Raw genomic sequence first — 21,666 nt, 5'->3', positions numbered from 1 at the left:
CCAGATATTAGAAAAAAAGGTTCCTGGTTTAAAAATATCAATCTTTTGAAGGACCGCACCAACTACAGTTACCAGGTCTCCTCATTTTAAATCCTCGTTTCATGACCGATGCTACATGCAGCCCTCGTTACATGAAAGCAGGCCAAGACTGAGCCATGCCAACACTCCCTAAAAGTGGGCGTGTCCCCATAATATGAACTGTTCCGCCCCGTAAACTGCTCTGGGTTCTAGACCATGATGATTTCCTGCCCGAGAGTGGGTTCTGCGGCTGTCAAAGAGCTAATTAAAAGTTCTTGGATCACGTGTCAACTCTTACGTTCACCTATTTGTCTGAGTGTGGGAAGATTATCATGCATGAGATGAGAAATGTGTCTGTTTCTGCATATTTCCACATTCGTTTTGTATTTAAAAAGAAATTCTAAATAAAGAAACAAATGTGATGTACCTTTCTCAGGTTTCCAGGACCTCGAGTTACTGTCTGATGGTCTCAACTGAGGGAGACTCGACAGTGGCTGTAGATTTTGAATTTCATGATTCACGCACCAGGGTTTCATCTCTAGTGGGATGAGCTGGGGATTTTGTACAGCAACGTGGGCGTGACTTGAAAATTGGAAAATGAAAATATCCAACTTCAGATTACATCATAGTCCAGCCTCGGATCCAGGAGGGGCATTGTGGTTTTCATCCTGGTCGTGGAACTGTGGACCTCTCCACTCTCAGCAGGGTCCTGGAGGGTGCATGGGAGGGACGAGATCATGGGTGCAAGTGAAATGAGGGCTGCTGGTCTCTCCCTCAGAGACAGGGTGACGCCATCCGGGAGGAGCTCGGAGTAGAACCGCTGCTCCTCCACATCGAGAGGAGTCAGATGATGTGGCTTGGTCATCTGGTCAGGACGCCTCCCTGGGAGGTGTTCAGGGGAACGTCCAAGGGGTAGGAGGCCTCAGGGAAGAGCCAGGACACGTAGGAGAGACCATGTCTCTCAGCTGGCCTGGGGACGCCTCAGGATCCCCCGTGAGGACAAAGTAGCTGAGGAGGGGAAGCCTGGGTCTCTGCTTAGGCTGCTGCCCCTGCGACCCGACTCGGATAAGTAGAAGAAGATGGATGGATGGACGGATGATGGATGGATGGATGGATGGATGGTGGATGGACGGATGATGGATGGATGGATGGATGGATGGTGGATGGATGGATGGATGGATGGACGGATGGATGGATGGACGGATGGATGGATGATGGATGATGGATGGACGGATGAATCTAGAATAGAATGCCTTTATTGTCATCATCCCAGGAACAATGAGATGCAACGCTGCTCCCTGGGATGTGCACATACAAACAGACAAATATACACAGACCCATATTTACACTACCAACCCTACTGTAGGACTAATACTGACACAACTGTACAAAGACTCTGCAAAGACATGAGGACATGTACTAATACATATAAGACATGTACATAGACTGTACAACTGTAAACAGGCTTGTGCAAGTCCCACTGTGGGTACATGTGGGAGTGGAGAGCAGCTTTAGGTGGCGCTGTGGTGCATCCAGGTGCACAGGCACGTTCCAGTACCAGATCAAGGTGGCTGTGTCATCAACAGATGGAGGTGACGTAGCATTTGCAGTGCGAACATGGCAGAACAGTCCTGGTGACAGTGCAAAACACACAGAGGGACTTCTACAGTTCAGTCCTCATCTGAGCTGGTTTGTGGAGGAGGCTGGCAGATTTGGTGCTGGAAAAGAAAAGAGAGTGCAGGTGATGGTGCGGAGGCACTTCAGTTCCTGAGTGCAGGCTAGCGTTGAGCATGGTGACAGCTTTGGGGAAGAAGCTGTCCCTGAGTCTGTTTGTCTTTGCTGGGATGGACCTGTAGCGCCTGCCAGAGGCCAACAGGTTGAGTAGGTGGAATGTAGGATGAGTGCTGTCCTTGATGATGTTCTTGGCTTTGTTTAGGCTGCGTGAGGTGTAGATGGTGGTTCGGTCAGGCAGGGGGCATCCCAGGATCTTTTGTGCTGTGTTGGTCACTCTCTGCAGACTCTTCCTGCCAGCTTCAGGGCAGCTGGAGTGCCTCACTGACACAGCGTACGTCAGCAGGCTCTCAGTGGGTGAGCGGTAGAAGGTCACCTGCAGGTTGGTGTCAAGCTGCTCTTTCCTGAGCACCCTCAGGAAGTGGAGTCGCTGCTGGGCCTTCTTAACCAGTGCTGACGTGTTGGCTGTCCAGGAGAGGTCAGCAGAGATGGGGACCCTGAGGAATTTGAAGGTCTCTACTCGCTCCACGCTTTCCCCATTGATGTAAAGGGGTGCAGGGGGGGTTCTGTTCCAACTGAAGTCCAGGATGAGTTCCTTAGTCTTTGAGATGTTCAGCGCCAGGTTGTTGCCTGCACACCACTGGCTGAGTCTAAGGACCTCATCTCTGCAGGCTGCCTCGCTCCCCCTGTGATGCCCACCACCGTCGTGTCGTCCGCACATTTGACGATGATGTTGATGATGATGAGTCCATTTGAGTCCATGTTCTCAGGGTGAGTGGGTCTGCAGTCATGCGTGTAGAGTGAGTAGAGCAGTGGACTCAGCACACACCCCTGGGGTGAGCCGGTGCTGAGAGAGCAGGTTGATGATAGGTGGGGGCCCAGCTTCACATGCTGGGGTCTGTTGACCAGGAAGTCTTTGATCCAGGAACAGGTGGATGGTGGGAGCCCCAGCTCAGCTCGCTTGGGGACTAGAAAGTCGGGTGATATTGTATTGAAGGCTGAGCTGTAGCCTACGAAGAGCATCCTGACGTAGCTTCCTCGTTTCTCCACGTGGCTCAGTGCAGAGTGGAGGGCTGTGGCTATCGCGTCTTCAGTGGATCTGTTTGACCGGCATGCAAACTGATGCGGGTCCAGGGTGGAGGGGAGACAGGCTCTGATGTGTCTCAGCACCAGTTTCTCAAAGCATTTTTTGATGATTGGTGTGAGCGCGACTGGGCGATAGTCATTGAGGGTGGTTGTGGGTGACTATCATAAATATTTAATAAATCCCAGTCATATGACTTATACAGCCTGTCGTGCTGCATAGTGCCGCGTTATTTTGAAATTCATTACCGGATGTGCTGGTTTTAATGCCATGGGCGGAGCTTATTTTGAAAGATCTTACCGGAAGTGGGTTTCTCGTGTGCGTCTGCTCGGGAAAGTCTGCTTAGGGGAGTCAGGAAGTTCCGTAAACATTCATGTGTGTCGTCCGGCTGGAGGAGCCGGAGCTGCGGACGTGTCCCGGGATGTCCTCCAGACCTGCAACCGGCGAGGTGAGTCGGATTGTAACCTCCGAGACTTCAAATTTAGAAGTTCGACGCAGACGAAAGTCCCAAGTGAGAGCAACAAGTGCTCCCCTTAGCTTCGCCGGACCGGGTCCGCGAAGGTACCACCGTAGAAAAACAACCCGCTTTTTCACACAAGTGAAAAAGTTTCCCGCTGAAACGCAATGACATCAATGTAGTCACGTCATCAGAAACGAAACTCTAACGTTAAACGAGTCAGCGGGCGGTGGAGCCCAACAGAAGCAGAACTACACGACGTTCATGATGAAGAAGAGCAAACACACGAGAGACGTGAATGAACCGAGCTGGTGACGTGACCGTGGAGCAGGTCGGACACGCTGGGTGTCAGTGAACTCATCACTCTGTTTTCTGCAAGAAAATCGTGGAAACCGTGTGTGTGTGTGTGTGTGTGTGTGTGTGTGTGTGTGTGTGTGTGTGTGTGTGTGTGTGTGTTCCAGCCATCCATCCAGGAAATACTGAGTCACCTTCGGGCAGGGGTGTGTGTTTCCATGCTGCCAAGTGAAATGACGTCTTCAGGGATTTGGGATCTCTCTTCCTAAAAGGCGGTTCAGAACCAGACCAGCAGAGTTCTGACTGGCTCAGGAGCTCCAGCAGCACCAACATCATCACATACGATACAAATGATGATGAAAATGGAGTTAAACCATTTAAAACGGCAGCGTAGCACTTCTGCCTCCATCCCACAGTGATTACAACCGCTAGCTATGACACAAGCTGACATCACAGGCTCCGCCCTCATGTTGTGTTCGGTTCTTAAGCCTAAACTGAAAGCCTTATCATGGCCTCTAGGTTCTGATCAAGGATATACAAGGTAACCATGGAAACACCGTCACTGCCCTCCATGCTGCTTTCTGCTTGCCTGCTAGTGAGACAAAACATGAACGACAAAGAGAAAAGCAGCTTGTGGTGTCCGTCTGTGCAGGACGGCAACTGAAGCTCTCTGTCAGCGGTTAACCAGTGACCTCAGCGGGAATGTCCTACTGGTTTGTTGGCCTGTCCCAGGACTCTGGAGACGGCAGCATGGACCAGCCAAGCGGTGAGTGACCCCCCCCCCCCCCCCATCACTTCTCACTCCCTCACCATCCTGATGTGGCATTGGAGACATCCTGCCCCCCCTCCAGGGATGTGGCTGTAAACTGAATCTGCTGCACGCGTTCATTTATCAGAAAGGAAGTGAAAGTGAGGGTTGTTGAGCCTCACTTGTTGCTGTGAAGACAGTTTAGCCTGACGGACACGGACGTCTCAGTCCTCCTCAGCAGCTGCAGGCTCAGGTGGGACCAGCAGGGGGGAGCAGGTCGCTTCTTCTTCTGCTGAGGTAAATGAGTCTCCAGGTGAAGAACCGCCTGATTGAACATCCTTTGGGTGGCAGATTTTTTTTTTTAGTCCAAGTGGCTTGGTGGCTCAGGGGGTAGAACTGGTGTCTCAAAACAAGAAGGTTGCAGGTTTGAGTCCCAACTGTCTCAGGCTCTTATTAGCCCCCTACTGGGAGCACTGGAAACACCTCCCTTCTGAGTAAACCAGGCTTTTCCTTATTCTGGCTTGATGGGTTGATGGTGTTGGTCCCAGTCACTGTGTAAGATGAGTGGACTTCCTTGTAGCGGACGGTTGGAGCTGTGGTCCAAAGTCCTGATTCAGCCGCTACTCCATCACCACGTTGCCCCGCCTCCCAGAGAAGCCTGATGGGCAGTCACCCGAACGGATCCACCCGCCACATGAGCAGGACACTCGTGACGGAACGTGATCAACGAGGTCAATCATCTGGTCAGAAGTTGGCTGATCTACAGGGTAGAGCTCAACAGTGACCCGCCCACCTTGGCTCTGGAGCTAAAAGCCCGTTCAGTTCTCCATAGAGGAGTTGATTATCAGCCGTGATGTCATAACCGTCCAGGGTCGACTCATTGCCAGCAAGCAGGTTGATGGTCTCTGCTCCCGTAAAAGACTCACGTTCATACATCTCAACCTTGCTTTAATAAGAATACATAGAAATACTTCACTACCCACAATCCTAGAGTGTCTCTGATTGGTGGAGTGTGCTGTTACCTTTGAAATGTTTACTGTACCAGTTGCCGTGAGCCATTTCAAGGTTCTGGAGGTTTTGTGATCGTTTAGAGGAAACTGCCGCAGGGATGAATTCTCTTATTTGAGCAGAGATGTTACCAGTTTACTGACATCAGCTACTAGTTAGCTAGCAGCAACGTATTGACATCAGCTACTAGTTAGCTAGCAGCAACGTACTGACATCAGCTACTAGTTAGCTAGCAGCAACGTACTGACATCAGCTACTCGTTAGCTAGCAACAACGTACTGACATCAGCTACGAGTTAGCTAGCAACAACGTACTGACATCAGCTACGAGTTAGCTGGCAACAACGAACTGACATCAGCTACTAGTTAGCTAGCAACAACGTACTGACATCAGCTACTCGTTAGCTAGCAGCAACGTACTGACATCAGCTACGAGTTAGCTAGCAGCAACGTACTGACATCAGCTACTTGTTAGCTAGCAACAACGTACTGACATCAGCTACTCGTTAGCTAGCGACAACGTACTGACATCAGCTACGAGTTAGCTAGCGACAACGTACTGACATCAGCTACTAGTTAGCTAGCAACAACGTACTGACATCAGCTACTCGTTAGCTAGCAACAACGTACTGACATCAGCTACTCGTTAGCTAGCAACAACATACTGACATCAGCTACTCGTTAGCTAGCAACAACGTACTGACATCAGCTACTCGTTAGCTAGCAACAACGTACTGACATCAGCTACTCGTTAGCTAGCAACAACGTACTGACATCAGCTACTCGTTAGCTAGCAACAACGTACTGACATCAGCTACTCGTTAGCTAGCAACAACATACTGACATCAGCTACTCGTTAGCTAGCAACAACGTACTGACATCAGCTACTCGTTAGCTAGCAACAACGTACTGACATCAGCTACTAGTTAGCTAGAAACAACGTACTGACATCAGCTACTAGTTAGCTAGCAACAACGTACTGACATCAGCTACTAGTTAGCTAGCAACAATGTACTGACATCAGCTACTCGTTAGCTAGCAACAACAAGAATACATAGAAATACTTCACTACCCACAATCCTAGAGTGTCTCTGATTGGTGGGGTGTGCTGTTACCTTTGAAATGTTTACTGTACCAGTTGCCGTGAGCCATTTCAAGGTTCGGGAGGTTTTGTGATCGTTTAGAGGAAACTGCCGCAGGGATGAATTCTCTTATTTGAGCAGAGATGTGTAGTTTTTGGACGTTACCAGTTTACTGACATCAGCTACACGTTAGCTAGCAACAACGTACTGACATCAGCTACTCGTTAGCTGGCAACAACGTAGTCACCAACGCAGTCATTTCAAAGATAAGCTGAGTGAAGGTGGGTGTGACTGTTGAGCTCTTGCGGACCAGTGGGGTCGCCCTCTGCTGGCCATTAGAAAGGCCGCAGGTGTGAATGGTCAGTTGCAGAGTCTCTGGGGATCAAACCAGCGACCTTCATGGATGTCAGTTCTGCTGACAGACGTAAACCAGCAGACGCAGCTAAAACTTCCCAGTGGAGGTAAATAATGGTTGAGGCTAACGCTTCCAGCCTGTGTGCTAAGCTAAGGTCCTGGTAGAGGTTCTCAGAGACAGGAGGGGGTGGGGGCTGCTCCCAAACAAAAGAGCATCCACCCCCATTTCCTCTCCCTCCTAACCCCTCCTCCTCAGTACCTGCCCCCCCATCCTCCCCCCTTAGCTGGTGGAGCGTTACAGAGGCATCAGAGCCTCCAGGGATCACCCGAGGAGCTGTGGAGGCTGAACAGAAGCCGCAGACACTGACAGGAAGCCATGACGGGGAGGCGAGCAGCTCCATGTGTGATGGAAGCAGGAGGAAGGTTTGCTGTTTGGTGATGAGCAGGTTAGTAGGAGAGCAGACGTGACTGGAGCCTTGTTTACATGCTGCACATGTGGGACGGACAGACGGACGGCTAGTCCTTCAGGGGCATCGCCAGCATGGTGGACTGATCCGATCACCTCAGCGGCGGCGTCTGTCTGATGTTATGGATGTGGATTTAAATGTCGGCTGGATTTTTAGTGTGCAGGAATATGAATGTCTTTGCCGATGGTTTCCTTGTTGAAGTTGACTTTACTGAGACAGAGACACAACCCAGCTGGTTGGAGGCGTGTGAGACAGTATCACTACTACCTGTACTTCTACTAATACTACTGATTACTTTAAGTGAAGATGATTGTGCTTATTGAATTGATTTTACGTTCAACCACGTGAACACCACACCGGCAGGCGTTTACTTAAAAAAAAACAAAAGCAAACAGAATTATTTGACTCACAACAGTCACGCCACAGGGAGGAGGTGTGTTTGTAGTCCAGCAGGAAGTGGTCAGGTCAGGGAGGAGGTGTGTTTGTAGTCCAGCAGGAAGTGGTCAGGTCAGGGAGGAGGTGTGTTTGTAGTCCAGCAGGAAGTGGTCAGGTCAGGGAGGAGGTGTGTTTGTAGTCCAACAGGAAGTGGTCACGTCAGGGAGGAGGTGTGTTTGTAGTCCAACAGGAAGTGGTCAGGTCAGGGAGGAGGTGTGTTTGTAGTCCAGCAGGAAGTGGTCAGGTCAGGGAGGAGGTGTGTTTGTAGTCCAACAGGAAGTGGTCACGTCAGGGAGGAGGTGTGTTTGTAGTCCAACAGGAAGTGGTCAGGTCAGGGAGGAGGTGTGTTTGTAGTCCAACAGGAAGTGGTCACGTCAGGGAGGAGGTGTGTTTGTAGTCCAGCAGGAAGTGGTCAGGTCAGGGAGGAGGTGTGTTTGTAGTCCAGCAGGAAGTGGTCAGGTCAGGGAGGAGGTGTGTTTGTAGTCCAACAGGAAGTGGTCACGTCAGGGAGGAGGTGTGTTTGTAGTCCAACAGGAAGTGGTCACGTCAGGGAGGAGGTGTGTTTGTAGTCCAACAGGAAGTGGTCACGTCAGGGAGGAGGTGTGTTTGTAGTCCAGCAGGAAGTGGTCAGGTCAGGGAGGAGGTGTGTTTGTAGTCCAGCAGGAAGTGGTCAGGTCAGGGAGGAGGTGTGTTTGTAGTCCAACAGGAAGTGGTCACGTCAGGGAGGAGGTGTGTTTGTAGTCCAACAGGAAGTGGTCACGTCAGGGAGGAGGTGTGTTTGTAGTCCAGCAGGAAGTGGTCAGGTCAGGGAGGAGGTGTGTTTGTAGTCCAGCAGGAAGTGGTCACGTCAGGGAGGAGGTGTGTTTGTAGTCCAGCAGGAAGTGGTCAGGTCAGGGAGGAGGTGTGTTTGTAGTCCAGCAGGAAGTGGTCAGGTCAGGGAGGAGGTGTGTTTGTAGTCCAACAGGAAGTGGTCACGTCAGGGAGGAGGTGTGTTTGTAGTCCAACAGGAAGTGGTCACGTCAGGGAGGAGGTGTGTTTGTAGTCCAACAGGAAGTGGTCAGGTCAGGGAGGAGGTGTGTTTGTAGCCCAACAGGAAGTGGTCACGTCAGGGAGGAGGTGTGTTTGTAGTCGTATTGTCGACTTGACTTCAGCTTCACCACCAATTTGAGCCTTGAGGGATGAGTTAGGAACAGCTGGTGCAGAGGCTGGTTCATGAAAATGCTTCATTTTTGTCAAAAATCCAAATCAGATGTGTAAAAATTTGACTTTGATGAGATGTTAGAAAGCCGTAATTTTTCTGATGGAAGTGACAGTTAAGAACCTTCAGACAGTGACGGCCCTCATTTGTTGTTTCCACTCCTAACAGCAATGATATGGACCGGTTTTCTTAGCGAACGGGTGCTGGCAGGTGAGAGCAGGAGGAGACCTGCTTGGTTGAGTGAGAGCATGTGACTGTGTGTCTCATGTCGACTCTTCTAAGTGCATGTTTACTTTGGTCTTCAAACAAATGGAAGGTGGAGTCAGTAATGGAGGTCTACCTCCCAGAGGCGTGGCGTGATGGAGGCTCTAGGACGTCCCATATTGATGCAGGATGGGTCTAATGGTTTCACTCCCTCAGGCTTTCTCCTGTAACCTCAGCAGCCCAGTCAGTGGCACCCTTAATTATTCATGGAGCCCTCCAGGCTGCAGCTCACGTGCAGCCAGACAGGAAACCGAAGCTGTCGCTGGTGAAATGAGTTAGTTAGCAGTGGGACAAACATGAGCAACGAGTGAGAGTGAGGTGCAGCGTCACAGCACCGAGGGAGGTTTGTTTTTCACTTCCCTAAATTACAGCGGAGGTTTTGTTGCGCTGACGTGCGTCACGTTCCTCTGCTGCCCCGTTGTTCAGCTGAGTTCTCTTACCTGGTTTTGAGCCCTGGAGCAGGAGAACTTGGCTGCACGATTTGGGAAAAATATCGAATTGTCATCATTTTGATTGACAGTGTGATATGAGAGGGGGTCTATATTTCTTCATCACTGTGCTCATTTTAATTGAGAGACCCTTTGAGATGCCAGTGGTGTATTTGGGGCGTGAGAGATCATAGGCGGGACAGCACGCAGCCTTTGAAGGTGTCAATCGCTCCTGCGGCGTGATGGTGTGTCGATCTCCTGAATCGAAGCAGGAGAACACGTTCTCGCCACCCTGTGGGTTTCTGTGGATGAAGCTGCTCCCGGTCGCTGTGAGTGGAATGTTTCACTGCGATGTTCTTCTGAGTGACGGTTCATCTGTCACCAGTTATGTTGGTGAAAGTTGATATGAGGAGCGAAATGGGAGGAGACTGTGGGGATATCGATGGTGGAGGCCCGGCCCAGCAAAGTGCTGGGTGCTATGGTGCTTTTGGACCAGAGGAACTTTTTTAAATGTTGGAGAAAGTTCCTCCCTTACTAGTGTGTCTGGGCTGCAGGAACAGGTGACCAAAGCCCTTTGGCTCCTCCCTCAGGGACGCTGATGTCACGCTAGAACCCCTGAGCGATGCACGTGTTCATCGATTGGTTGAAAACAAGCTGAAGCAGCAACAGTAACCACCATTTTTAAGCAGCTGCAGCAGTGCAGCACCTACACCTGCCGTCAGCCGGCCTCCGTCACATGACCACTAATCTACTCAGCTGAACTGCAGCGCCACTTCAAACACAATGGAGGCCCTCAAAGGAAAGTAGCTGTCGTGGCGGGCAGCTGCCCGCAGGAGCAGGAAGTTGGCGAGGGGTTAAGGTGATAAACCAACAAAGCAGATTCCAGTGTTGGTATTGAGATTACAGTAGTGTGTGTGTGTGTGTGTGTGTGTGTGTGTGTGTGTGTGTGTGTGTGTGTGTGTGTGTGTGTGAGACTAATCTACTCAGCAGTTCTGTAGTTAGGTGACCTACATGTTTAGGACTACAGTTCTCCGGTGTTTTCTCTGCGTGTCTCACCTGCGTCTGTCCTCTGTGTCATCAGGTCCTGATGAGGAGATGGGGTCCAAGGCATCATTGCCGGAGGGTCCTGGTCCCGGTTCTGCACTCGCTCCTTCTCCTACTCTGGAGAACATCCAGGCAGCCTATGAAGAGGGTGAAGAGGAGGCTGCCAGGGAGCTGATCCAGCAGGCCTGCAGTGTAGACTGCGGTGTGGCGCCGCCCTGCATCGACGGGGTGGGTACCGACCACTGAGAGCTGGTGCACCGAGCTGCTGTAGCTCTGAACTTCAGAGCAACATTACTAGTTAGTCAGTGCTGGATCCTTCTGACCCTGGTACTCAGAGGTGCCCATCAGGACGTGGGCTGCAGTCGCACTGATAAACAGTGGTTTCTCCTCCACGATTTGAATGTCGCAGTAAAAGTATCACATAAATGCATCCTATCATATATTAAGATTGTATCGGTTCCCACGTTACATGATACATTCTACCTTACAGCAAGTTCTTATTCTGCAGTTCTACGATTCTACAGTTTCATTTGGCAGGCGCTTTTGTCCAAATTGACAACACAAGCAAGAATGTAGACTGGAGGACGAAACCTTAGGAAGTAGGTGAAGTGCTGATCCCAGCCTAAAAAACTTACCAATAGAAAAAAAGAGCGTGTCCTGTGGTGGGCGGCCATTTTGCCCCTCTCCTTCCTGTACGGCATCAAACTTCTTGACCCGTCAGAGACGAGCAGCTCCGATAGTCCAGTTATAAAAACAAAGATACACAATATCGCATTTTTGCCGATATTTGCATCAAAAGAAGCTCATTTGCTGTTTTTATTCTGAAAATCACATTTAAAGACTGTGAATGTGAAAGATAAAAAAAAAGACCTTAAATACAGATTAACCTCATTGTTCCTTCAACATAAACGAAGCCATTTTGGGCCGAGATCTCGGTGTCGTTCTTACCCTACCAGTATTTGCTGAAACTACCGTTCATCCCTGACAACAAACATCGTAGGACGTCAATCGTTTTGGTCATGGTGCTTATTAACAAATATAAACTCAGACTTGGTGACGGTTGATCCGGTTGCCTTGTCCCGTCGGCGGCAGCGGAGCAGGACTCTGCTCAGTGCGGTTGCTCTGGTTAGTCGTCGTTATTCAGAGAAGCTCCTCTCTGCATCAGCTGTTCGCTCAGGTATGTCCACACATGGATTGATGCACATTTCGAAGTATTGCATTCGATGTGATTGATGAAAATTTTATATGTAAGGTTAGAAATACCATCTTGTGGTCATGTGATGGATGAGGTGAGGAGATCCCCTCAGCGTGTCCCTGACGCAGGGTGTCAATATGACTTGACGTGACCTTTGAGCATCAGATATTTTCAGGTCGTCCTCGAGTCCCAGTGGACAATAATTTGTGACATCACATTAACAAGAGTGGGATGGGAACTATAGAGACCGATTCGAGCCGGATGTCAAACTGGGACGCTTCTCTGGCCGCCAGCGGGTTGTTCTGTACCATCAGGTATGAACAGCCAGTCCCTCCAGGACTTCACGGCACTTTTTTATGATTGTTGCGGCCTGAAATGCCTGATTTTGCGGAAGCTTCTGTGAAAAGTTGCGTTGTTTTTCTTTTTCTTTTTTTGCAAATGCACTGCAAACTTTTTGCTTAATAATGAAACTTTAAATTCTCATATCCAACTCTTTTTATTGTAACGTTCAGGGGGGAACGCCTCACCGTCCAGGACAGCACTCGTTCAGTTGGAGCTGAGCAGCAGAAACAAACCTCAGGTTCAGAGAGCTTGCAGGATAAAGACAACTTGTTCCTCCAGGAGGAGACGACTCAGTCGGAGCTGAATAAATTCATTCCTCTGAGCCTTTCAACTTTCAAAGCTGAATGGTGTGATGTAACTGGAGCTGACACACAACCATACACACTCTGTTTGAACAGCCAATGAGTACAAATACAGAGTAAATGAAGTTCTGATGAAACAAAGCGCACAAATGATAAAGGAAGCACTTGCTGAAGTTGAGGGTGGAGATGAAAGGAAAGCTGGGTTTTATGTTCAGAGTCTAACCAGTGCTTAAATCAAGAACTAAATGATTTGATCACGGACGAATCACCGAGACAGAATGTTTGCCTTCTGTGGATTGATGACTTCAGTTTGTGTTCCAACGTTCATGCCTGGGGAACAAAACAATTCCCCACCACTGAAGAGCACCGTCTTTAGAGGGGATTTTCATAGGCAAATGCAACAGATTTCCTTCTCACACAAGTTAGCATGTTAGCCAGGAGAAACAGGAAGTGTAAATGATGACGTAACGGGTGACATGAAAGGAAGGAGTGTTGCGAGTGTTGGTCAAAGTTGTATTAAAGCTGTGGTGATTGGATAAAATTGCTGGGCGTGCAAAATTCGCAGGGATGGCCTGAGTTTGCGTTAACAGTTGCTATCGTAACATCAGGAGCTCCTGGAGGGCCTGGACAGAGTCATGAAGTCAAACTCCACCTGAAACTGTTTGGAGTGTGAAAACGTTAAATTAATGCCAACATGTACCGCCTCCGTGTGTCCCGTTCTTGATGGAGCCGTGTCTGGACGACCAAACACAGGTCGCTGTGAGATTCAATCAGTATCTCAAAAAGTTTAACCTAACCCCGACCCCACCGCCAAACGCTCCAGAACCGTACCAATCCGCCGTGGAATCGCGAAAATGAAGTTCATAGTGTGTGTGTGTGTGTGTGTGTGTGTGTGTGTGTGTGTGTGTGGTAGGTCCGTCTCCTCAGCATGGCTGCTCAACACGGTGACTTGCAGAGTGTGTGTTATCTCCTTAAGGAAGCCCATGTCGCTGTTCCCCCGGCGCCATCCCACAGCAACCCAGCCATCGTGGCGGCGTACTATGGTCACGCCAGCCTGGTCCGAGAGCTGCTGGACTCAGTACCTGGTAGGAGATCATATATGACACACGCAAGAAGGCCACTTTTGTTCTGGTCACATGTTGGTCTTTGAGTAATGAAGGTTGATGTACTGATGAAATGTGAGTGGTGACACGCATGAAGAGTCCAGATGCTGCTGAACGCATCATCCTGTCCTCATGACATCATCAAGACATGGGTTTGTCCTGGAGGAAAGAGATCTGAAACGGTTTGATCACGTGTGTGTGTGGAGGGTTGAATGTGGTGGCACTGCAGAGCTCAGAAAACAAAAATCAGAGATGAAGACGGTCCCTGCAGCTCCAGACGAGGACGAGCTCGCTCTCCTGCTGCCTTCGTAACGTTTGTCTCTTTGAGTTGAGGGTTGTTAGTGAGGCTGCTTCCTCTCAGCTCCTCACCGCAGGAAGGACCTCCTCAACTGGATGCTGGCCACATCGTGCCAGCAGGGTCACCTGGACGTGGTCCGGCTGCTGGTCCTCAGCTATGACGCCGACACCAGGGACTGCTCCATCCACAGCGATGAGTTTGCCGTCATCAACGGCCTGCCGCTGTACGCCGCCGCCCGAGCAGGTGGGGAGACGCTCTTCAGTTGCTGCTTTGATTGTTTGATGATGAGCAGGGTGACGTACGCACCGCCTTGACGCAGCAAAGACCCATTTGTTTGATGGTTGATGAATATTTTATCCTTGTTAAATGATCGAACTCCACGGCTTAAGAGCCTCCTGCCGTCCTGCAGCCTCATCCATCTGTCACTTGTTGTTCAGATCACGGTCCAGTTACAGGGTACAGTCCCTCCAGACCCAGACGCCATCCCGTCCCGACCTGGATCATAACCTATGGATTATGGCTGCTCTTCTGTTGAGTTGTGGCTTTAGAAGTGACAACTCGTACTGGACCGTATCAACTTCCTGATTGCTGGACTTCCTTTACTCTTCACTTCACTTGTGGCCATGAATGAGCGATTGTGTTCATCTGTGGGCGGCGCCGTGTTGTTGATGATGATGGCGCCCTGTTTTGCTCTGCAGGTAATGAAGAGATTGCTGGCTTCCTGCTGCAGAGTGGCGCCGGCTTCTCGTCTTACACCCTGATGGACCACCCAGCCTTCAGCAAACGCCTCCTCAGACACAAGCTCCTGGAGGCCTGCGACCCAGACGGGGTGCAGGTCTGTTCTCCGCGTCTCTTCTGCTTGTGATGTCTGGCGCGTGTTCAGGGTCATGACCTTTACTTTTTACTGTAACCGGACTTTGTTGATGCAGCTTAAGAGCTCAGTGACTTCTACTAAATGAAATAGTGCGGCTTCAAAGAGGGTTTTTTTCTTATTAATAATTAATCGGCTTGTTCAGTTGCTCTGCTTAGAAAGAGGCTCAGACTTCTTGATGCCACGCAAAAAGTGTTCGTATCTCTTTTTCTAGTACTGGTGAGATTTTCCAGCTATTGTTTGTATTACTGTCATGCAGTAGAGGGCGCTGTTGTTGACCAAATTCATACAAGCATCAAACAAAATGTATGATTGAAATTCACTTAGTTTGAAAATGAGAGTTTTTGATAGAACCAACTTTCATTCAAGTGTTGATAACAGAATGGATTAACTCACAAAAACAAAGGTGCGTGTGTGTGTGTGTGTGTGTGTGTGTGTGTGTGCGTGCGTGTGTGTGTGTGCGCGCATGTGCATGCGCAGGTGTTCCATGTGTGTTGGAGTGGTCTCCAGCTACCCTGGCTGGAGCTGGACTGGTTCATGGACGTCTCGTCCTCCATCACCCACCTTGACCTGTCCTCCAACAGCCTGAGCGTCGTCCCCTCGGTGGTGCCCTGGGGGCTCCTGCGCCTGCAGGAGCTCGACCTGTCCGATAACCTGTTGAAGGAGCTACCAGCCCCCGCCACCTCCCAGGAGGTCATCTGCTCCAGGTAAACATGTTGGGGGGAGGTAGCTACTCCGTGGGTGAGTGATGCGTGCGATGAGGTCAGGTGACCCTGCTGCTGCTCTCTCACTCCGTTATGTGTTTCAGGTTGCGGCAGGTGAATCTGTCTCAGAACCAGCTGACCAGTTTACCTCCCGCCCTGCTCCACCTGACGCACCTCTGCAGACTCTCAGCAGCCAAGAACCAGCTCACCTCCCTGTTCGACGCCCCCGCCGGTACGCCTCAACTCACCTGACTTGCACGTAAACGTAGCTGTTATATTTGAAGGTATTTACAGGCGTGTATCCACCTGCTGTTCAGCTGGCGGTAACTTCCTGTTATCAACCAACATTTGGGAAATAGGTTGTTGATGTCTGTGAATCGTTCCTGTCAGATGCCCGTCTCCACGCTCCAGTTCTGTGGTGGCAGTCGTGATGTCTGGAGGTTGTTACTGTGACTCAGGACGACAGATGATGTCATACATTGCCTGTCTGTCTTCTTCCGTCAGCGACCAACTGGATCGGACTCCGTAAGCTGGAGGAACTGGATGTGTCTGACAACCTCCTGACTGCTCTGCCCTCCTCCGTCATGCACGGCTTGAAGTCTCTGAACTTCCTGAACGTGAGCAGGAACAAACTGAGCGTCTTCCCGGACCCCTGGGCCTGTCCACTGGTGAGACCCCCCAGTGAAAATTCACCAAACTGCCATCCAAGCAGCTTTGGGGGAAAACAATCTGTACATCAACATGAAACCTGTGTGTGACGTTGGTACAGACGTGAATCTCCTCTCAGGTGATTGTCACTGAAGCTAAAACCACGTCTGCGTTTTCATCTGCAGAAACACTGCAAAGCTTCTTCCAACATGATCGAGAGTCTTCCGGACAGCATCTCCATCTTCTGGAGGACGCAGCTGCAGGACGTGGACTTCTCCAACAACAGCCTGCACCAGCTGCCCTCCTACATCTTTGAGCTGGAGGTAGTTGTCAGCACACCTCCCCCAGTAGTGTTGATCAGCTGGGGGGTTAAGTTAGTGGTCCCTAACCCTTTTAAACCAAGAACCACCTCAGAAAAAAGGCTGTCCAAGTATTACCATTATGACCAAAGTGAAAACTACAGGAACGTAGCGGTAGGCTACCATTAGCTACAGACAGCATTAGCAGGAGCATCACTCACCGTGGTTGAACGCGTCCACGTAGTGTCTGACACAGAAATACTACAGAAAGACAAAGCTTATTATGAATCATTTAAAATTCAATTCTGTTTACATCGTTTTTCTTTCAAAAATATTTACTGTCTTGATATTTAAATATTTTTGACTTGTTTCATTTGAAAAAAAGATTCTGAATTTCTGTGAGTGCCACTAAAGGGAGCTGGCAAACCACCAGAGGTACATGTACCATAGTTTGGGAACCACTGATTTAAATGAAGACTTTGTGTAATGTGCTAGTTGGGCTCCAGGGGGCAGCACTGCTGTGTTCAGATGGTAGTAGAGTGAGGTGATGTGAGGACGGAGTCAGGATTAACCAGGCAACCTTCATCTACACTGCACTGTCCAGACAAATGAGACTGAAATTCAAATCGGTTGTGAAGAGACAAACTCAAGGGAAGATGTTGGCAAGACAAACACACACTGACGGAACAATAGTGAGGATACAAACAGAGCAGCGGAACCAAAACATGGGAAACTATAAATGAAATAAATAGAATGAAAATAAAACAGACAACTCAAATTATTAAATCTATGGCACAGACTAAAGTATAGCAAAGCTAAAAGTAACTGACATAATAAAATAGAATAGGATGAAAAGGAACCACACAGATTTTAATCACAACCTTTAGCAGCTGATTGGTGCGTCGACAGGATCAAGTTTGGCTTACAGTCGTTTGAGACTGTAAGCCAAACATAGTTTATTTGTAGTAATGTGTACTTGAACTACACCCCATATTTGAACTACCTGGGCCCTGCTGTGTGTGTGTGTGTGTGTGTGTGTGTGTGTGTGTGTGTGTGTGTGTGTGTGTGTGAGTGTGTGTGAGAGAGAGACTCTTATTTATTGTGTGTGTGTGTGTGAGAGACTCTCATTTGTTGTGTGTTCACGTGTGTGTTGTTTTTACATGATCAGAGTGTAACGCTTCATTAGGACTCCAGGAAGAGCAGCTGATCCTGATAATCTAAGCTAACAGCCAGCTGCTGTGTGTGTGTTTATTCCATGGAAGGAAACTCTGACTCTTGTAACCCCCCCCCCTTCTCCCATCAGGCTTTGCTCTCACTGAGGTTGTGTGGGAATCACATCGCCACACTTCCAGCGCCGTCTAAATGGAGCTGCTCTCAGCTGAAGACACTCGACCTTTCTAGGAACCAACTGGGCAAGTAGGTCGATGCACGCACGCACAACCACACACACACACACCCACACACCCAAGGAAGTGTGTGTAAACACTGTCGGCTCTCCTTTGAGGATAATTAACGGTGTGTGCGAACATCGGAGCTCATCAGTGTGGGTTCTCTCAGGAGTCACAGGAGGTCATGATTCTAATGGCCTGTCTGCTGGAACCTGATTTAGGTTCCACCCACCTTAAACTAACTCCACCCTGTTTAGCAAGGTGTTGGGGTCATGTACCCTCCCCCAAAGCTGCCCTCAACTTGTCTAATGAAACAACACAGTCATGTGATGTGTGTTCCATCAGACTCACTTCCTGTCACCACCAAGTGGCGCTGTGACTTATCTGACCCAAAAAATATAGGCTTCTTCCTTGGCCCAGGCCCTGCCCCTCCACCACGTTTCACAAAGCGTGAAAATCGCCATCATAGTTTGGTTGACAAACCAGCATTATTTTGTTGTTGTGTTATTTTCCTGCCAATGAAAGGAAAGAGGCTGTGGGGTTGTCCTGGCTGACACGACTCTGCAGCATCGCGTGGACATGGGGGGCGGTGCCTCTGCGTTGGCAGACCAGGCTGGGGGTTCCCCGTTTTAAGAAGGGGGGACCTGGAGGAGTGTGTTCCAACTATTGTGGATCACACTCCTCAGCCTTCCTGGTGAGGTCCCTCCGGGGGTTCTGGAGAGAACGGTGATGGTCGAACCTTGGATCCAGGAGGAGCAGTGTGGTTTTTGTCCTGGTCGTGGAACCGTGGACCAGCTCTACACTCAGCAGGGTCCTGGAGGGCGCATGGGAGTTTGCACAACCAGTCCACATGGGTTTTGCATTCAGCCGTGTCCCTCAGGGAATCCTGTGGGGGTGCTCTGGGAGTATCGGACCTGTATGACTGGTGCCAGTCCACATTGCCTGCTGTAAGTCGGATTTGTTTCCAGTGAATATTGGACTCCGCCAGGCTGCCCTTTGTCACCGATTCTGTTCATAACTTTTATGGACAGAATCTCTCGGAACAGCCAGGATATTGAGGGGATCCAGTTTGGTGGCTGCAGGATCAGGTCTCTGCTCTTTGTGGATGATGTGGTCCTGCTGGCTTCATCAGGCTGTGACCTTCAGCCCTCGTTTGTTCACAGGTGAGGGAAAGGTGGATCATGAGATCGATAGGCGGATTGGTGCGGTGTCTGCAGTGATGTGGACTCTGCATCGGTCCGTCCTGGTGAAGAAGGGGCTGAGCCAAAAGGCAAAGCTCTCAATTTACCGGTTGATCTGGGTTCCTCCCCTCACCTGTGGTCATGAGCTGTGGTTAATGATCGAGAGGACGAGATCGCGTGTACAAGTGAAATGAGTTTCCTCCAGAGGGCTGCTGGTCTCTCCCTCAGAGACAGGGTGACGCCATTCTGGAGGAGCTTGGAGTAGAACCGCTGCCCCTCCACATCGGGAGGAGTCAGATGATGTGGCTTGGTCATCTGGTCAGGACGCCTCCCTGGGAGGTGTTCAGGTCCATGCGGTAGGAGGCCTCAGGGAAGACCAAGGACACGTTGGAGAGACCATGTCTCTCAGCTGGCCTGGGGACACCTCAAGATCCCCCGTGAGGATAAAGTAGCTGAGGAGGGGGAAGCCTGGGTCTCTGCTTAGGCTGCTGCCCCCGCAACCCGACCCGGATAAGTAGAAGAAGATGGATGGAGGGATGGATGATGATGGATGGAGGGCTGGATGGTGGATGGATGAATGGATGGAGGGATGGATGGATGGAGGGATGGATGATGGATGGAGGGCTGGATGATGGATGGATGGATTGTGGATGAATGAATGGATGGAGGGATGGATGATGGATGGAGGGCTGGATGATGGATGGATGGAGGGATGGATGATGGATGGAGGGCTGGATGATGGATGGATGGATGGATGGTGGATTGATGAATGGATGGATGGTGGATGGATGATGGATGGAGGGCTGGATGATGGATGAATGGAGGGGTGGATGGTGGATGGATGAATGGATGGAGGGATGGATGGTGGATGGATGATGGATGGAGGGATGGATGATGGAGGGATGGATGGATGGATGGTGGATGGATGATGGAGGGATGGATGATTGATGAATGGATGGATGGAGGGATGGATGGATGGATGATTGATGGATGGATGGATGGAGGGATGGATGGATGGTGGATGGATGATGGAGGGATGGATGATTGATGAATGGATGGATGGAGGGATGGATGGATGATGGATGGTGGATGGATGATGGATGGAGGGATGGCTGGAGGGATGGATGGATGGTGGATGGATGATGGAGGGATGGATGGATGGATGAAAGTAAAGAACAGAAACTGAACCAGAACAAGGACACTAGCTTCTCTTGTCTTGACATTATCAGACCCTCCCACCTTGCTGGTGGATGATGATGTCTGATCTGTGCGTGTCACAGCGCCATAGGGGCGGGGCGTTATGACCAACGACATCACATTTGAAAGGATTGAATGGCGGTGGTGATGTCTTGTCTTGTGGTGATATCTCCTGAACACCGTCAGTGGATCCCTTCAGATTTGGGCCGGCCCTCTTGCTTGCTGCTGAGCCGCTGCTGTGGATGCGGGGGTTCCCTGACGTCGTCTGCATGCTTGTACCTTTCAGAACAGAAGAAGCTCCTAAATCCAGGAGGCTGGCCTTCCTGACCACATGGAGCCGAAGAGACCCCGACCCAGGTAGCAACACGTCACACCGTGATCTCCTGAAAACTGACAGTCATATATATTATCACTACAACTACTACTACAACTACTACTACGACTACTACTACTTATGTTTCACCAACTCTCATCAAAGATGGTTCTGACATTCGGACCCCTGGTGTGTTTTATTTCATCTGAACTGGTCCAGTTAAACTAAAACTTATCTAAAAGAAGATTATTTGCTCTCAACTGGATCAGTTTCAGCGATGAAGAGGCAGCCAGGTTTGTACGGGCCGAGCAACTTTCATGATATGAGTCCCGTAACCATTGGCTGCCCCCCACTGGGTCTGGTACCATCTCTTGCTTCTCGTGTTGTTTCTGCGGTGCTTTTTGACGGACTGGCCACGACCCTCTGCTCTGTCTTGGCAGCGTGTCCCGTGGAGTTCCCCGCCATTCTCCGCCATTCTCTGGAAGTGCTTTTCTTGAACGACAACCAGCTGGAGTGCGTGCCGCAGTCAGTGTGTGTCCTGAGCAGCCTCACAGAGCTCTACCTTTCCAAGTGAGCCTGAGAACAGTCGTCTGGTCCGGTCTGGTCTTCAATTCTTCAGTCGCTCTCCCATCAATACATCCATACACACCACAGAGAACCAGTGAAACCAGTCAAAGGAAACATAGAAAGCCATGAGACAGTGGAGGGACCTGGTTCAGACAGGGTCACAGTAATGGTCATTAGTGGTCACATGGTCTGGACCGGGCCCCCCAGATCAACTAAGTGGTGGGAAAATCAGCTGCAACTGGTAGCAGCTGTTTCAGAGGCTCCACTCTTCACATGGGTGAATCACTTAGGAAGTCAAGATTTTGGCAGCAAATCCAAGTGTTTCCCAGATGAGGTTTTGTGAGCCCGTCTGCCATTATATTCATTTTTTTCCATATTCATTTTGTGAATAATTGTGTTCCATGGAGTTATGAGGCATGCAGCTGATGATCTGTTGGGGTGCTGTGTCCAATGTGACGGGCTGATCGGTGCTGTCTCATCTGTCTGGAACAGCAACCCTGGGATACGGGAGCTTCCAGCAGAGTTGGGCCAACTCTCCAACCTGTGGCAGCTGGACATCGAAGACCTCAATATCACTAACGTCCCTCAGGAGGTCAGAAAAGAAGGTGCGTACAGTCCCCAGGGATCCTCGACTGATTTATTCACCG

General features: G+C 50.0%; 2 protein-coding genes across 2 annotated transcripts in view; both read left to right on the top strand.

Annotated features, from left to right (window-relative positions):
* Positions 1-415, top strand: part of aldh1a3 (aldehyde dehydrogenase 1 family, member A3) — a 16,592-nt gene extending 16,177 nt beyond the window's left edge. Inside the window, exon 13 of the mRNA XM_086191202.1 lies at positions 1-415. This exon is cut by the window's left edge and continues 1,305 nt beyond it. The gene's annotated coding sequence lies outside the window, so the exon portion shown is untranslated.
* A 2,742-nt stretch (positions 416-3,157) lies between these two features.
* lrrk1 (leucine-rich repeat kinase 1) overlaps positions 3,158-21,666 on the top strand; it is a 51,992-nt gene continuing 33,483 nt past the window's right edge. Inside the window, 14 exon segments of the mRNA XM_086191192.1 lie at positions 3,158-3,281; positions 4,237-4,350; positions 10,649-10,839; positions 13,364-13,535; positions 13,915-14,094; positions 14,550-14,686; positions 15,203-15,429; positions 15,531-15,658; positions 15,931-16,094; positions 16,260-16,397; positions 17,677-17,789; positions 20,426-20,496; positions 20,893-21,022; positions 21,512-21,624. Of these exon segments, the coding sequence (XP_086047318.1) occupies positions 4,287-4,350; positions 10,649-10,839; positions 13,364-13,535; positions 13,915-14,094; positions 14,550-14,686; positions 15,203-15,429; positions 15,531-15,658; positions 15,931-16,094; positions 16,260-16,397; positions 17,677-17,789; positions 20,426-20,496; positions 20,893-21,022; positions 21,512-21,624 (1,828 nt within the window). The 5' untranslated portion in view covers positions 3,158-3,281; positions 4,237-4,286.

Source organism: Aulostomus chinensis, chromosome 2, assembly GCF_037954235.1.
Source record: "Aulostomus chinensis isolate RoL2024-O1b breed Wild chromosome 2, RoL_Achi_v1.0, whole genome shotgun sequence".
Classification (NCBI taxonomy): Eukaryota; Metazoa; Chordata; class Actinopteri; order Syngnathiformes; family Aulostomidae; genus Aulostomus; species Aulostomus chinensis.
This window is presented reverse-complemented; position numbering and strand designations above follow the sequence as displayed.